Below are 19,085 nucleotides of genomic sequence, written 5' to 3' on the forward strand. Positions count from 1 at the left end.
AAGCTCAAAGTCACCGTTGAGCCCCTTTGGGACAAGGGTGCCCAAACGGTGAATCCACCTCATTTCATTTTGCGCGAGTCTTTTTTCAATATCTCTGGTTTTCCACTTGGGTGTAATCTGCTGGATACCCCAGAAATTAATAATATTGATTTCTTTGGACTCGTGGTGGGTTTTAAAGTGCGCTGGTACTGTATGGGTCAATAACCCCTTCCTTATATTATAGACATGTTCCGCCATACGTACTTTTAATTGTCTAGATGTTCTTCCCACATAGAACATCCCACATGCACATTCTAATACGTATATAATGTTTTTAGAGTGACATGTTATAAAGTTACAAATCTTGTAGTCCTTCCCTTTAACATTAAAGTGCGTAAGTTTTCTCTCTTTGCTTTTTACCGTCTTGCACATTAGACATGAGCCACAGCGGTGAAATCCGTTTGTGCGCTCACTATGTCTAATTTCAACTTCTGTATTACTACGTACAAGATGGTTTTTTAGAGAAGGTGCTCTACGATAAATAAAGGATGGTTGTGGAGGTATAATTTCTGTTAAAATCGGATCTTGCCTCAAAAGTTTCCAATTATTTCTAAAAACTTGTTCTATCTGTTTATGCATCCCCGTGTATTGGGAGATAAAAGATAGTTGATGCTTATTACTACCAACATTGGATTTTTCTTTTTCGCATAGGAGGCTTTGCCTATCAATATTTTCAATCCTCTCTTTAGCTTTATCCAATGTAATGTCACTATATCCTCTTGCAGATAATCTGTCGGACACTTCTTTGATTTGTTGACTGCAAACAGTAATGTCTGTGCAATTCCTTTTTATTCTTGAGAATTGGCTGAAGGGAATAGAATCCAGCCAATTTTTATGATGTTGGCTGGATCTCTCGATATAGCTATTCGAGTCTGTTTCCTTACGGTAAGTTTTAGTTTTTAGTTTACCTTCATCTATATACAAATTTAAATCAAGAAAAGTGACTGATGCTTGACTGGTAGACAAAGTTAATCTAATGGCAAATTGATTGGCATTTAGCATTTCACAAAAAACTTTTAAAACATCCAGATCCCCTCTCCATATAAATAGCACATCGTCAATAAAACGATGCCAGGACACCAGGTTTGCCACCAGCCCACCAGAGGGCCAGATGGTTGACTCCTCCCAGTACGCCATGAAGAGATTGGCGTAGCTGGGGGCAAACCTGGTGCCCATAGCAGTGCCGATGCACTGTACATAAAAACATCCCTCATGGTAAAAATAATTGTTGGTTAAAATGAATAGTATACTCTCTAAAATAAAGGATTTGACATTTTCATTTAAGGTGCTCTTATTTAAAAAGAAGGACACTGCTTCTATCCCCTTTTCTTTAGTTATAATTGTATACAAGGTGCTAACATCTGCACTACATAAAAAGTCATTTTCTTTCCATTGGTAGCTCTCCAATTTACGTAGCACATCTCCTGTATCTTTGATATAGGCCTTAGTTAGTTTCACGATAGGCTGTAGATAAGAGTCGATTACTGCAGATAAATTACTGGTGATGCTGTTGCATCCTGCAATTATTGGTCTGCCAGGGGGGTGGAGTGGATCCTTATGCACTTTGGGTAGAGTGTAGATGGAAGGTATTGAGGGTTCTTTTATATTTATGAAGTCAAATTCATTTTTGTTTATTACTTGATTATTCATAGCTTTTGTTGTTAATTCCAACAAACCTTTCATTATTCTATCTGTGGGATCACATTTCATTTTTTTATATGTGTCTCCATTTTTTAATTGTCCATCTATCTCTTTTAAGTACGTATCACGATTCATAAGGACCACCCCGCCCCCCTTATCGGCAGGTTTTATAATTGTGGACTTATCGTCCTTCATTTTTTTCAGGGTTTCAAAGTCCGTTTTATTAAGGTTTAATTTACTTTTAAAACCAGCCCCTTTCTTTATAATTTTATCGACCTCCTCACAAACAACTTTATTAAAGCAGTCGAGAAAGCTGCCTCTAAAGTGGGTGGGATAAAACGTGGAAGGATTTTTAAACACAGTTAATGTGGGGTCAAATTCTGGATTATCTCCTGATTCTTTATTATGAAAAAAACGTTTTATAGTCAACTTTCTGATATATTTCTGAATATCTATAAATAAGTCAAATGAGTTGGGTTTTACTGATGGAGAGAATTTAAGGCCTTTTTTCAAAATATTGATCTCTGTAGGTGTTAGATCTCTTCCAGTTAGGTTAAATATTTTGCCTTCATTTTCCTTATTTATAGGAATTTCAGGATTTTTCTTTTTAGTTGATTTGGGCTAAGCCGGACTTATAGATATTCAGAAATATATCAGAAAGTTGACTATAAAACGTTTTTTTCATAATAAAGAATCAGGAGATAATCCAGAATTTGACCCCACATTAACTGTGTTTAAAAATCCTTCCACGTTTTATCCCACCCACTTTAGAGGCAGCTTTCTCGACTGCTTTAATAAAGTTGTTTGTGAGGAGGTCGATAAAATTATAAAGAAAGGGGCTGGTTTTAAAAGTAAATTAAACCTTAATAAAACGGACTTTGAAACCCTGAAAAAAATGAAGGACGATAAGTCCACAATTATAAAACCTGCCGATAAGGGGGGTGGGGTGGTCCTTATGAATCGTGATACGTACTTAAAAGAGATAGATGGACAATTAAAAAATGGAGACACATATAAAAAAATGAAATGTGATCCCACAGATAGAATAATGAAAGGTTTGTTGGAATTAACAACAAAAGCTATGAATAATCAAGTAATAAACAAAAATGAATTTGACTTCATAAATATAAAAGAACCCTCAATACCTTCCATCTACACTCTACCCAAAGTGCATAAGGATCCACTCCACCCCCCTGGCAGACCAATAATTGCAGGATGCAACAGCATCACCAGTAATTTATCTGCAGTAATCGACTCTTATCTACAGCCTATCGTGAAACTAACTAAGGCCTATATCAAAGATACAGGAGATGTGCTACGTAAATTGGAGAGCTACCAATGGAAAGAAAATGACTTTTTATGTAGTGCAGATGTTAGCACCTTGTATACAATTATAACTAAAGAAAAGGGGATAGAAGCAGTGTCCTTCTTTTTAAATAAGAGCACCTTAAATGAAAATGTCAAATCCTTTATTTTAGAGAGTATACTATTCATTTTAACCAACAATTATTTTTACCATGAGGGATGTTTTTATGTACAGTGCATCGGCACTGCTATGGGCACCAGGTTTGCCCCCAGCTACGCCAATCTCTTCATGGCGTACTGGGAGGAGTCAACCATCTGGCCCTCTGGTGGGCTGGTGGCAAACCTGGTGTCCTGGCATCGTTTTATTGACGATGTGCTATTTATATGGAGAGGGGATCTGGATGTTTTAAAAGTTTTTTGTGAAATGCTAAATGCCAATCAATTTGCCATTAGATTAACTTTGTCTACCAGTCAAGCATCAGTCACTTTTCTTGATTTAAATTTGTATATAGATGAAGGTAAACTAAAAACTAAAACTTACCGTAAGGAAACAGACTCGAATAGCTATATCGAGAGATCCAGCCAACATCATAAAAATTGGCTGGATTCTATTCCCTTCAGCCAATTCTCAAGAATAAAAAGGAATTGCACAGACATTACTGTTTGCAGTCAACAAATCAAAGAAGTGTCCGTCAGATTATCTGCAAGAGGATATAGTGACATTACATTGGATAAAGCTAAAGAGAGGATTGAAAATATTGATAGGCAAAGCCTCCTATGCGAAAAAGAAAAATCCAATGTTGGTAGTAATAAGCATCAACTATCTTTTATCTCCCAATACACGGGGATGCATAAACAGATAGAACAAGTTTTTAGAAATAATTGGAAACTTTTGAGGCAAGATCCGATTTTAACAGAAATTATACCTCCACAACCATCCTTTATTTATCGTAGAGCACCTTCTCTAAAAAACCATCTTGTACGTAGTAATACAGAAGTTGAAATTAGACATAGTGAGCGCACAAACGGATTTCACCGCTGTGGCTCATGTCTAATGTGCAAGACGGTAAAAAGCAAAGAGAGAAAACTTACGCACTTTAATGTTAAAGGGAAGGACTACAAGATTTGGAACTTTATAACATGTCACTCTAAAAACATTATATACGTATTAGAATGTGCATGTGGGATGTTCTATGTGGGAAGAACATCTAGACAATTAAAAGTACGTATGGCGGAACATGTCTATAATATAAGGAAGGGGTTATTGACCCATACAGTACCAGCGCACTTTAAAACCCACCACGAGTCCAAAGAAATCAATATTATTAATTTCTGGGGTATCCAGCAGATTACACCCAAGTGGAAAACCAGAGATATTGAAAAAAGACTCGCGCAAAATGAAATGAGGTGGATTCACCGTTTGGGCACCCTTGTCCCAAAGGGGCTCAACGGTGACTTTGAGCTTAAGCACTTTCTTACGTGATCCTCTGTATTTTATTGGTTGTATACACTAAATGTCACTCGTTATACTCTTCCTTCTCTAAATCTCTGTTTTACACTGTGCGTGATGGGCATATGTGACCTGAGAAGCAGGGATACTATATCAACATCGATGCTCCCAGAGATACATATGCCCTATTTTAAATATCCCTGTAAACATTTTTGTGGTTCTTGTATACTCTTATAATATACATATTTTTAATATTTTAATATATATTATTAAATAAATAAAGTTCTTTTTATTAAGGATTTTATTATGTTTTTACCATTAAGTGTTTATATTATTCATCTATATGGGATTTATCCTCAATTAATAGTATCAAGATCCACAGATTTGTATTGTATTAGATGTAATATGTTCAGCATGCTTCTGATCCTACACATTTTCTACCTAGATGGCTCAGTGCACTATACCAAGCACTTTTGAATGAGTGAAACGCAAAAACCCGGAACTTCCGGGTATTTGGAACGCACCGCCATCTTGGCAAATGAACTGCGCATGCGCGAACAGCGGCAGGTGCCGCAGATGAACAGGAATTACATGGCGCATAAATATGCGCATATGGACGTCTCCTAGCTATGCCATTGAAAAAGGTGAATACCGAAACGCGTTTGGCGCTAACTAGGACCTGTGGACCCTCATCGCTGAACTACCTGGATGCTCCTGTCTGTTTCCTGAGCCTGACCCTTCCGGAGGGTCAGTGAATACCATTCTATTCAGAGACAGATCTGTGACTCCTGGTTCCAGCTTTGCGTTGGGGATTCCTTATATGCTTTTACTTTGTCTACCTATGTGAGTTTTATCTTAGATTAAAAGGTGCTTTTTATCAAATTGATCTGCACTATTGTTTTGTTCTTCTCCTGATTTCCCTATACTTCTGAAAGAAGAGTTGCTGTTTTGCCAGAGGGAGATTCTGAATGCTTTAAACATACAGCCTGCTTGTGAGTGTCCATCTGTATTTTAAACTCACTTAAAATCCGCATTTACAGTCTGCACTTAAATTGTGGTGTCTTTTCTTTTGGCCAAAATGCTTGCTTAAATGGCTGCATAAAAGCCAAGTTTTTCTATACAGATTATATATGTCGACCTGAAAATTGAGGAGACCACTTAAAGGGACAGTATCATTGTTCTTTTATTTATGTGTTTTTTTCACATGGTGATATTGGAGAGCGCTTTATTGATTGTATACTCACTTTTCCTATTATATAGATGATTAGTGACCAGGGCTGCAACTAAAATTGTTGGGGCCCGGGACTGACCTACAGTCCGGGCCCCCAGCGGCACAGAGCCCTACATTACCATCCGGAACCCCCCCCCCCCCCGCGCGCCCGCCCGTGCCTGCCAGCACCTCGCCTCCCCCTACCCCATCACTTACCATCACACGGCATCACTCCATCAGCCTCCCTCCACCGTCGGTCAGGTCAGGTCCGGACTCTGGAACATCATTGCGCACACTGCACAGTGCTGTGCAGCCTGCAGAGCGCCGAGCCCCTCTGTGTCCTAGGTTCGGTGCTCTGCAGGCTGCACTGTGCGTGCCTGGCTGGGGGGGCGCCGGTGCTGGGAGGGGGAGGCGGGTGCTCAGTGGGGAGGTTTGGCACCGCTGTGGGCAGCTGCCCGGGCCCCTCCAGAGGCCGGGGCCTGGGACAGCTGTACCCAGGGCACCCCCCCTGTCGGCGGCCCTGTTAGTGACAGGTGTGTTGGTAACTGCTCACCTTTAAAAGCATAGTCTGCGGTGAGCTTTAGACCAGATAGCATGCCTAGAATCAATAGTGTTAGGACCTGCAGAAAAGTGGGGTCCCGTGAAGGGGGCTGCAGGCTTAAATGCATTGATCAATTCATGAACTAAATCTCCACTGTTTATTAATATCATGTTAATGTAGTAAGTGCAGAGCCCCTACAATTTCTGTTTAAACAATGTGGTCACAAGCCATAGGGCACCCCAAAAGTAGGAAAGGTGAGTGCCAATTATTTAGAACTGGCCCTGGGGGACAGAGCTGGGGGGCGCTCACCTAGAGTGCAATTTCCTGCAGCTGCTTGTTGGTAGAGATAGTTAATCCCGTAGAAAAAGAAATACAAGTAAACAAGTGTAGCAGCGCACAGCCTTGAAAGTAAAATGAAAAATGATTTCAGATTGGATGATCTTAAATAAGATAGATTTATTAACAATTAATTATGAGTTAAAAATTACATATATCATAAAAGGATTTGATAAAACATACATGAACACCCCAAAATTGTGTATTAGGCACCGGAGAGTCCGTTCCTAGTATACTTCTGGGATAAAATATTGGAAAGGATAATTACCACCCTTTTAGAGGGTACAGAAGTCCTCCAACAGTCCTTGCTCGGTCCAAGATGGCACAAATCACCGATGGCTGTGAGGGGGTAATTGAGTCCAGTCCACAGGTCCGTGGACGCAGAGATGGTTTAGCAGATAACAACTGCAATGGATGTAATGCAATGCAAAAGTTCCTTAAAATTTGTTGGAAGGGTCCCAGAGGTTGGTTCAGACTTCTATCCGGTATGGGTCAGTAAATGGGGTTATCCAAACAGCTCCCTGACGCGTTTCGCCACTCCAGGTGGCTTTATCAAAGGTGAGTGTCGATGTTTAGTGTATATTATATGTATTCTATATATCTTAGAATGTCCGGTCAAACAAACACATTTGTCAAACAAATTTAATATGTGTTGTTCCACAACACATACAAAATATATATAAGCAATATAAATATCTACATATATGTACATACTAGGTGATTCATCGCGCCCTACGGGCGCTCTTCACACTGTCGTAAGGGGCTGCGCCCCCTTAATTTGTGATCGTTTGTATTGTGAGAAATATGGTTAGAATTGTATGAAAGATGCCTGTATTGCAACTTGAGTTATAGGTGAAATGTGTTAAATAGAGAGCATATGATGTGGAAGGGGTGTGTGTGTGTGTGTGTGTGTGTGTGTGTGTGTATTGTTTCGTTTAATTAAAAAGCAGTTACAGAGTAAGATGTACATTGATAGTGTGGATGGTACAGTGACATTTGTGGGTGTGTGTGTGTGTGTGTGCAATAGTATAGTAGGGTGTTTTTGAGTCAGTGGCTCCCCACTGGCGGAGGTCACGACACAGGAAAACAGGAGGCTGGGTAGTGATAGGGGTGTGTGGGCATAAGGGGGACTAAAGAGGAGGGTGGGAGACACAGTGCAGCTTCTGCCAGTGGGTGAGGGTCCAGCGTGGTAGTACAGGAGTACAGGACGGTGGCCCTGAGCCATTGTCTCTTCCTACTGGGTGGGAGTTAGGGTGCATGAGAGCAGGAGGCTGGGCTATGAGGCATGATAGGGGTATGTGGGCAACACAGCGTCAGCGACTCCCCAGTGGTGGAAGTTATTGTTCAGGAGAGCAGGAAGCTGGGTAGTGATAGGGGTGTGTGGGCATACGGGGGACTAAAGAGGGGAGCTGGGGTGCCGTGAATTGTGGGAGGGGAGCGGGGGGTGCCGTGAATCGAGGGAGGGGGCAGAATTGCGGGAGGGGGGGCGCAGGTGTCGGTGAATCTCGGGAGGGGGCGGGGGTCCGCAAAGCGCAGGAGTGGGGCGTGAATTGCGCAAGGGGGGTTGCGAATTGCGGGAGGGGGGGTCGCCGTGAATTGCGGGAGGGGGGGTCGCGGGGGTTGGGGGGTGGGTGCCGCGAATCGCGGGAGGGGGGGCACGGGGGGTTGCAGCGAATTGCAGGAGGGGGGGTCGCGGGGGCAGGGGGTTGCCGCGAATCACAGGAGGGAGGGCGCAGGGGGTTGCCGCGAATCGCGGGAGGGGTGGGTCGCGGGGGTTGCCACGAATCGTGGGAGGGGGGGTCACAGGGTGGGGTGGTGCTGCGAATCACGGGAGGGGGTGGTCGCAGGGTGGGTGCCGTGAATCGCGGGAGGGGTCGCGGGGGGGGGGTGCCGAGAATCGGCACAAGAAAAAATCAACACAGAAAGGTCAACACATGTAAATGTTGACATAAGTGTGGCATTTCATTGGTGTCCATGTCGACACATGAGAATGAATATGAGAACATTCAAAAAATGAAAAACAAATCTCAAAATCTCATGTCAACCTTTTTCATTGTCGACCATAGCAATGGGGAGGGGGGGGGGTTTTGCCGCGAATCGCGGGGGGTCGCGGGGGTGCCGTGAATTGCGGGGGGCGCCGCGAATCGCGGGGAGGGTTTGCCGCGAACCACGGGAGGGGGGCGCGGGGGGGTGCCTCGAATCGCGGGAGGGGGGTTGGTTGCGGGGAGGGGGGTGTTTTGCCACGAATCGCGGGAGGGGGGTCACAGGGGGGGCACGAATCGTGGGTGGGGCGGCGGGGGGCGCTCACCTGGTGCAGTGTCTTTGTTGGGCAACATGGGGAGGCAGAGGATGTCTGGCACTGTGGGCTCACTGGGCTGGTTCTCTGTCATGTGAGTCAGTCACATACCTCCCAACATGACCCTCTCCAGGAGGGACACATTGCTCTGTTTCTGGACTTCCCTCATAATGTATGATTGCCATCACCTGTTTCACACATGTTATTAATTGATTAGAAAGGTGCTTCAACACAGGTGCTGGCAATCATTAATTAAGGGAGAAGTCCAGAAACAGAGCAATGTGTCCCTCCTGTTATACACACACTCACACACTTTGAGTGACAGATGTAGCCAAATATGTAAGAGATAAACAATCTATGTGATAAAAAAAGCTAATCTTATAATTAGCCAATTCATTTATTACTTATTAATTTGCTATAGGAGGCGGATCCTAAAAAATAAAAGATATATATATATATATATATATATATATATATATATGCAAGGGTCCCCTATCTGCGCTCTGATTTCAAAGAGCAGCACCTCTGAAGAATCCTCTGTTAGGCAGGATCCAGAAAACAGATATGACAGGAAAAAATGGGGTTTCAGAGGGCGCTGAGATACACAACTGGAAATCACATGTAATATTTATTACACCATTTGATAAAATAACATAAAATTCACCCTTTGAGGTGTGACAGATGTACATAAAATTGTTTACATATACATAATATAATATGAAATGCCCAGTAACATACGAAATCACCCTTTGAGGTGTGACAAATGTAAATTGAATTTTACAAATACATGATGAATCAGTACAGTATCAATTCTGGTAGGTTGCTGGATTCAGTAAAAACGGAAAGCCCAACGTGTTTCGTCAAAACCATGACTTCATCAGGGGCAATAAAAAAACTGTAAATCATAATACATTGCAATAAGTAACACTTTTTTAGAAAAAATGAGCACAGAAAACAAGTTGGAGATGGAGGAGAGGAGGAGAAAGAAAATAATGGACATCGTGCCCCATTTATCCCTTCGTGATCAAAATCATCAATTTTGGTGATAGGGTGGATGCCAGTTAGGAGCAAAAAAATGGAAAAAACACATACCTTAGTCTTTTTCATCTATCTCTTCCATCCACTTTTGGCCACGTCCCCTACCACATTGAGCCATTCTCTTCACGGCACATTTCACCTCCTTGTTCCTCAGACTATAAATAAATGGGTTCAGCATGGGCGTGATAACGCTGTACACCACACTGATCACCCGATCATAGGACAATGAATACAAAGAGCTTGGGCGAAAGTACATGAATATAATTGAGCTATAAAACAAGATGACCACGGTTAGGTGAGAGGAACACGTGGAGAAGGTTTGTCTTCTGCCTTTGGAGGACCGTAGCTTTAAAACTGCCCTTATGATTAGGATGTAGGAGCCTAGAATGAACAGCATGGGGCCCATGACAATTAGGGAGCCCTCAATGAAGACAACATGCTGCTGAACAGTGGTGTCTGTGCAGGAGAGCAGTAACATGGCGGGGACATCACAGAAGTAGTGGTGAATGATCCAACCACAGTATTGTATAGTAGACGTCATGGCCGTGAATAGAGTGGAATGGAGGCCAACAATAACCCATGAAGAAGTCACCAAACAAACACATGTCCGCTTGCTCATAATAGTGGAGTAATGTAATGGCTGACAAACAGCGGCATACCGGTCCAAGGCCATGACAGCCAACAGGAAGCTGTCCATGTTCCCCACCATGTGGAACAGAAAGAGTTGCAGGAAGCAGCCATGGAATGAAATGGACATGTTCCCTGAGAAGAGGTTATAAAGAGCCTTGGGGATGGTGATAGAAGTGAGACAGACATCGACAACAGAAAGGTTTCCCAACAACGTGTACATCGGGGTGTGGAGTTGAGGCTGAGTTGAGATAAGTGTAACGATTAAACTGTTCCCCACAATGCAGAGAACGTATGCCACCAAAAAGAAAGAGAAAAGGGGCAAGCGAAGGTGAGGCTTCTCCGAGAGACCCAGTAGAGTGAAGGTAATGAAGGTCTGATTCTTCACATCCATATTTGCGGGAATAATGGGTTTCATAAATCATAATAAGACCCACAGAACGTCATAACCAAGAGCCTAGCTGTAGGAGCACAGGAATAATACTATAGACCATCTGGGGACCACGAGGAAGATCAAGTAGTATAGAAAATTACCCATGAGTTAAGTCAAAGTACGATATCTCCAGCTCAAGGCCAGATACTCCAACAAATCCAAAGCAGATCGTCATAGTTCATTATTTTAAAACCTCTTTGAAACAAAATGATAGAAATCCAGGGTACACAATATAACCTCCATGGCAAAGATAATTTGCAAAGTGGATAAGGTGACATTCTGGGTCTCAGACTCCATTAATGAAGCGGATTAATGAGAACCTAGATAAATAAGATTCAGACACATGAGGAAGGCCATGATGTTGCTCAGTATAAGGATGAAAAATTACAGATTGCAAATATTGGGGTAAATTTACTAAGATGGGAATTATATTAAATAAGGGAAGTTGCCCATAGCAATCTATCAAATTCTACTTATTTATTAAGCACCCGCTACAACATAATAGATAGAATCTGATTGGTTGCTATGGACAACATTCCATCTTCCATAGAAATCACATTTTAGTAAATGTACCTATTATCTCCATTGATAAGCTTTGCAGGACCCCATTATCAAAAAAACACCTACCTGGCAGTTGGCTGGTAAATGTTTCCTGTAATACAAAAATGTGCCAGTAATATTATCACCACTAAATGCCCACATGTCCCCATTACAGCAACTGTCCTGCTGTTTGGAGACTGTCACGCTGTCCCACCTGCGGCTGGCAATGTCCCACGGGCGGGGAGGGGGGGGGGTTTGTTGAGGGAAGACAAGATCACCACTGCTTTACTCTGTGCAGTGATCGCTGAAGAGATCCCGGTGATCTTGTTGGAATTTCTTTCCTTTATTATCTATAACCAGTTGTTCAAACTTCATTATTGTATCTGTAAGGGTTCTGCCCCTCTCCTTGAATTCCTGTGTTTGATTATAAGGTTCTAGTTTACCTTTGATCAATTCGATCTCTTTCTTTAGAGTCTGGGTTTTCTTGTTTCTAAATTCTACCGCTAATTCCATTAGAGCAAACAAACAATTATTTAAGATCGATTCCCATTTATCTTGGAACTCTGGGACATCCTGGAAAATAAAATAGGTGTTTTAAACATCCAAAGCCCCTCTAGGTATCATTTTTTTGTTTAATATATTTTTGTCGGTTAGCACCGTCTAGCCCAGGGCTGGGCAACACCGGCCCTCCAGATGTTAATGAACTACACATCCCAGGATGCTTTGCATTAGTTTTGCTATGTGGCCATGCTGAAACTGATGCAAGGCATGCTGGGATGTGTAGTTCATTAACATCTGGAGGGCCGGTGTTGCCCAGCCCTGGTCTAGCCAATGCTTCAGTTCTGTTTTAAGAAGATCTCCTAATGTAAGGAATCCATCTAGTGTATATCTATCACCAACCGTTTTTCCCATTTTGAGAAATAGGTTTGTCTTCTACTCAAAAAACCCCAAACTTTAGGTCACCCTCAAAAAATTAGGCGCTGAATATATCAAAGAAAAAATATAATACAATATTAATTAAAAATAATTGTATGATGCTTAATTAAATAGTAGCAGCAGCCTTAGGGTGTGGCTGTGTAATCAACCCTAATAAATTGGTGACACCAGCATAGAGCGGGTCAACAATTATAAAGAACCTGGACAATGATTAAATACTGCGCAAATAATTAGGATCTGAATTAACGTTTAAAACAATAATGTATAATAATATTCTTTTATTTAAAAAAGTTTTTATGAAAATGATATATAAATTACAGGTGGCCACCTAATTTAAAGAATCAAAAAAAAAAAAGGTTTGGACCCAAACAAGGTGAATTTTTTTTAATAAAAGAATATTATTATACATTATTGTTTTGAATGTTAATTCAGATCCTAATGCACCCATGTATTGTAAGCACTGTATTTAATCATTGTCTTCTGCCTTTATTTGTAATTAGAGAAACAACTCATAGTTGATGCCCGGGCTAAAAACAAAAATAATGCTACCAATAGGTAACAAGTCCCAGGTGCTTCAATGAGGTGCCTAATCGAGCAGCTACTTGGGAAATGGGAATATTCAATTCCTCTTTAAATAGAACACATGTATACACAGAAGTACTGAAGCCACACTCAGATCAATTGCTAAAATAATTTCCGAGGGATTGTCTGTATAAACACTTAAAAATTAAACATTTATTGCATAAAATTAAATGAATATGTTCATAAAAGTCATACAGTAATACATAATCGTGGATTTATTATATTAAAGGCCTTGATAAGATAGTAATTTCTGGGATATATGAGACCAGTTCCAAAAAAAAAATAGACAATGTTTTAAAATAGGATCATGTATTGTGTAATCGAATACCACAAGAACCTATTTTTTATTTTGCGTAAGAACAGAGCTCGCGCACTCTTGAAGCTGATAAAGCTCCACAAGACTCTGGATTGCCTTCCAATTGGTCACACAATAACAATACGAAAATATTGGGTTGTTACAAATGTGGCAAGAACAGATGCCTCACATGTAACTATATACAGAACAAAACATTTTATAGACATCTAAGGCATGCAGTCTAATATATATAGGAAGAACTACCCATCCTTTACACAATTCTTCCTAGAGCATTGCAGAAACATATTAAATAACTAGGTGATTCATCGTGCCCTACGGGCGCTCTTCACACCGTCGTAAGGGGCTGCGCCCCCTTAATTTGTGAATGTTTGTATTGTGAGAAATATGGTTAGAATTGTATGAAAGATGTCTGTATTGCAACTTGAGTTATAGGTGAAGTGTGTTAAATAGAGAGCATATGATTTGGAAGGGGGGGTGTATTGTTTTGTTTAATTAAAAAGCGGTTACAGAGTAAGATGTACATTGATAGTGTAGGTACAGTGACATTTGTGGGTGTATGTGGGGGGGGGGGGGCTATGTGTGCATGTTGTTTAGATGTGTGTGTGTGCAATAGTATAGTAGGGTGTTTTTGAGTCAGCGGCTCCCCACTGGCGGAGGTCACGACACAGGAAAATAGGAGGCTGGGTAGTGATAGGGGTGTGTGGGCATAAGGGGTACTAAAGAGGAGGGTGGGAGACACTGTGCAGCTTCTGCCAGTGGGTGAGGGTCCAGCGTGGCACAGGAGTACAGGACGGTGGCCCTGAGTCAGTGTCTCTTCCTACTGGGTGGGAGTTAGGGTGCATGAGAGCAGGAAGCTTGGCTATGAGGCATGATAGGGGTATGTGGGCAACACAGCATCAGCGACTCCCCAGTGGTGGAAGTTACGGTTCAGGAGAGCAGGAAGCTGGGTAGTGATAGGGGTGTGTAGGCATACGGGGGACTCAAGAGGGGTGCAGGGGTAACGTGAATTGCGGGAGGGGCGCATGTAGTGCCGTGAAACAAGGGAGGGAGGGGGGCAGAATTGCGGGAAGGGGGGGGCGCAGGTGTCCGCGACTCGCGGGAGGGGGTCCGCAAAGCGTGGGAGGGGGGCGTGAATCATGCGAGGGGGGTTGCGAATTGCAGGAGGGGGGTCGCGGGGGTGCCGTGAATTGTGGGAGGGCGGGCGTGAATCGCGGGAGGGGGCGCGGGGGGTCCACGAATTGCGGGAGGGGGGGGGCACAGGGCTCGATGAATCACCTAGTTGGTTATATATTCTTGTAGCAGGATGGTAGGATGTTGCTGTCATACAGAATGCATTTACATAAACAGTAATAGTGTCAGTAAAAGATCTGACTTAAAACACCTACAGTAAAACAGAACAGGTGTTGTATATTATACAACGTCTTGGTTGATGATGTCTAGGTTGACGTGCACAAAGTTGGCCCTGGAAAAAATCGCGAATTGCGGGAGGGGGGGTGTGTGTGCCGCAAATCGCGGGAGGGAGGGCCCGAGGGGAGGGGTGCCACAAATCGCGGGAGGGGGGTTCGTGGGTGGGTGGTGGGTGCCGTGAATCGCGCGGGGTCGCGGGGGGGTGTTTTGCCACGAATCGAATGAATGGAGTAGCAGTATCTTTGCCGGGGGCAGCATGGGGAGGCAGAGGGTGTCTGGCACTGTAGGCTCACTGGGCTGGTTCTCTGTCATGTGAGTGAGTCAGTCATGTGAGTCAGAGGCTCCACCCAGCGTTACAGACACACTCACACACTGGGCCTTATTCTGCTTGGAGCGTCCGGGCCGTACGCGTACGTCCCGGGGTTTTTTACGATCTGCGCATGTGCAGATACGCTAATGCGCCGGCGCGAACACTCCACAACGCTTACGGCCGGGCTCTCAACGTGCGAAAAAACCTGTACGCGAGCGTACGGGTAATGGGGCGGCATAGGGGCGTGTTGATGGGAGCGGCCGAAATAATGAGGGAAAATGGGCGTAAATATGGGCGTACACGGGGGTGTGCACCCAAAATGAGCGGTGCTACTACCGCACGATCGACTAAGGCACCGTTCGTTTCGGACGCCAAACAGGCGGCCGCCAACCGCCAGCTAAAACCACCCCTACAGATACCGCTTGCCAGCGTGCGTCTGAGTTGGCTAATTAACGCTGATTACTACTCAAACACATACACCTGAATGTAATAAGCAATGCTGCAGTCTATTAACTACAAACCATGATTTCACTGCCTGCAAGCCACACATGCAGCACGCAAACACATTGGAAGCTTATGTTTCTATACTTCTCCACATTTAAAGGTTTGTTTAATTTAAGGTAAGAATCTTTTTATACGCTAAGGTAGGTATTTGATAAACAGACACATTCACTACCTGCTTTCATAGACTTTACGCAGTAGCACACTCAATCTACACAAGTCGACATGTGTCAACGGCTTCACTCTAATACTAACATAGGTTTTGTATTTAGGATACACTAACATAAACCACATCTAACACCTACAAACGATGTTTCTGCAATGTTTGAAACCCATGACCACTATTTTCCACACAATCTTTGTATAGTACCCCAAATTATGACCTGTACCACTATCTCATCTGCTATGATTTGGATTTCACTACACTCTGGATGTAAGATGCCACCAATCACATTATTGCACTCTCATCTCTCTAACAAAGGATTCCTACATCTGCTTATGACACTGTCAAATCATATATATTTTAAAAGTTATGCATGTTTGTTCACAAGCTAATTTATCATGTTTGGCCCATTCACACATCTTTTTGTGTGAATGGGCCAAACAGGGAGGACACATATGAATTCCTACACAAATGTACCTTTTCACCCTTGTTTGTCTGCCTCACCCACTCCATGAGGAAAGCATTGTTCTGGACCTGCTTTTACCTACTACTGTAGGAGCTACCTCACCTGCACACAAACTGCTTTCTCACCTATTAAGTTGCTCTGCACATGTGCTGACACAAACTAATTAGCAGGGAAAAGTTGGATAGGAACATGGGAATGGCCATGGAGAGGGTTACACATGGGAAACTTCCACCACACTTCAACAAATGTTAAAAAATACCCTGGTCAGTAAGTACACATAAATCTAGTATTTGTTTCACACAAGAAATGACACATACCACAATTTTGATTTAATTTGTAAAATAAATTTATTTGCTGTTCAGCATCACAGCTTGACACTTTAATGTGAGAAATCAAAAAAAACAAATAAAATAGACACACAAATAATAAAACAGCCAGAACAAGAGGTTGCATATCTCCAAACATGTGTTACCCTGCAAATGCAATGGTGAAAGAAATGGGGACACCAGAATACGTACTGCAACAACCAGGGTGAATACTAAGCAAGATACACACCACCAAAAAAAAATATCCTGCATTTGTAGAGGTCAAAATACGAACTTTCATGCCCATGGCACGCAAATGGATCGATGGGCAACTCAGGAAGCGGATGTCCAGTGCAATTTAAACCTTTGGCCTCCAACCACAGAGGAAGTGAACCAGGTCTCATTTGGGCCCTTTTTTGCCCCTTTTAGATGGGGCCTTGGGGACAGGGGCCTTTGGGTCAGCTGGCTTTCGGCGTCTTCCCCTAGTCGCCACAGGAGGGTCAGCCGAGGTGGAAGGTTGGGGAGCAGCTTGGGGTGGGGCAGCAGATGGGGGATTGTCCCTTAGGGACCTGGCGGTGGACAGCTGCTCCGCAATAAGTTCATTCTGGCGGCTGAGGTGTTGGCCAATGCTTAGCATGCCAGCCGCCAGAGTTTCATTAATGCGGTTCAACGCCTCAACCTGCAGCTGGTTTGTGGCCTTCCACTCCGCCAGAAAATCCGCCACCTGCTGCTGACGGATCGCAGCATCCACCCCTTGCTGCTCGATCCTCTCCAGCGTCACCAACAGGCTCTCACTCAATGTCTCCTGAGGCTGGGGCTGGGGGCGACGTCTTGGTGGAGGCTGGACCACCTGCTCCACCTGTGGCTCTGCAGAGGCCGATGCTGCCGGTACATCCTGACTTTCTGCTTCTGCTAGGATAAGAATTGAAAACAATGTCACCATCACATACGCAATAAAAAATATCTTTCTAAATACAATGCATTACTGTGACTTACCATCAAAAGCAGCAGCAAAGACCTCCACCGGGAGCTCACTGTCCATATTGGAGATCCCCCTGATCTCCCCCACATCGATCACGTCACAGGAGTCCAGCTCCAGGGGGGTAAACTCCAAATGGTCAGGCATAGGACCGCTCCCGGTGGACATGCTGTGGTTGTACCGGTCAGTCATCTTCCTCTTCAGGGCACTTTTGAAGTCAGTCCACCTACAAGTTTAAAAATACAAATATCACCATGAGATATGTGCACCACTGTGCTACGTGTAGGGTTACCACCTAGTCCCTTTAATTCCGGACACATCTTACTTACACAGGTTCTGTGGCAGTTTAAAATTAGGTGAAGTGGAGTCTTGAAGTCAGCCAGCCACAGAACCTGTGTAATTAATATGTGTCCGGAATTAAAGGGACTAGGTGGTACCCCTAGCTACGTGACATTTCCTAGTGTGGGTGATCTTATGTTTTTTTGCCATGTGTGGCCAAATAATTCTTTGATGGACAAAACCATGTGCACTGCAGGTGAGGCAGGTGTAAAACCCCACCCAAATCTGATTATCTCTGCACAAGTAACACCTGCCTCACCTGCAGTGCACATGGTTTTGTCCATCTAAGAAATATTTGGCCAGAAAGAGTGAACTAGAATAAGGGCCTCAGTTCCTGCTGGAGACTGCTGAAAAATTGCCCTGACAAACACACTAACCTTTTCTTCACCGCGTCCCAAGTTCTGACCACTGGTGACACCTGGTTCACTTCCTCTGTGATCTTGTCCCAAAGGTTTCTCCTTGCACTGGCACCTGGCTTCCTGGTTGCCAATTCAATCCATTCGCGTGCCCTGGGCACGAGAATTCGCATTTCGGCCTCTACAAATGCAGGGTTTCTCCTTCTGGTGGTGGTATCCTGCTCAGTCATCACCCTAGATGTTGCAGCACGTTTTCTGGTGGCCCCAGCTCTCTCACCATGCACCTGCTGGGCAGGGCCGGCGCCACCACTAGGCAGCTCTAGGCATTTGCCTAGGGCGCCGGCACCTGGAGGGCGGCAGTTCGCCCCTCACCTGACCCCCATGTGCATATAGCTGCCCGGGGTGTCCGTGCCGCAGGGGTACCTGCGGCGCTGTCCTGTGTATAAAGCTGCGGCAGCTTTATACACAGGACAGCGCCGCAGGTACCCCTGCGGCACGGACACTCCAGGGATCCCGCCGCCGCCAGCAGCAGCTTTACATAGGAGAGCGCCGCACGAACACTCCATGGATCCCGCCGCCGCCAGCATTAGCTTTACATAGGAGAGCGCCGCACGGACACTCCATGGATCCCGCCGCCGCCAGCAGCAGCTTTGCACAGGACAGCGCCGCACGGACACTCCAGGGATCCCGCCGCCACCGCCGAAAGCAGCAGCTTTATCACAGAGTGACAGCGCAGTGGACAGTGCCGCAGGACACCCCTGCCCGCTCCAGCACTGCAGGGACGGGCAATACAGGTAACACCCCCGGGCACCGGGGCGCCCCCAACCCGACTCGCCTGGGGCGCTCCGGTGCCTTGCACCGGCCCTGCTGCTGGGTCACACCTGTTTGGAGAGATGCAACCTCTTGTTCTGGCTGGTTGCTTGGCCCTTGTGGAGCTGGTGGAGGTTCACCAGGGCCTGTTACTGAGGG

At 44.3% G+C, this 19,085-nt stretch overlaps 1 protein-coding gene across 1 annotated transcript; it reads right to left on the reverse strand.

Moving 5' to 3' along the window:
* Window positions 1-9,911: 9,911 nt before the first annotated feature.
* On the reverse strand, window positions 9,912-10,877 carry LOC146036978 (olfactory receptor 1L4-like). Its single transcript, XM_083160803.1, has one exon. The coding sequence runs from the start codon at window positions 10,875-10,877 to the stop codon at window positions 9,912-9,914; it is 966 nt and encodes a 321-aa protein (XP_083016929.1).
* Between the last annotated feature and the right edge of the window lie 8,208 nt (window positions 10,878-19,085).

Source organism: Crinia signifera, chromosome 9 (assembly GCF_055691185.1).
Source record: "Crinia signifera chromosome 9, ASM5569118v1, whole genome shotgun sequence".
NCBI classification, from domain to species: domain Eukaryota; kingdom Metazoa; phylum Chordata; class Amphibia; order Anura; family Myobatrachidae; genus Crinia; species Crinia signifera.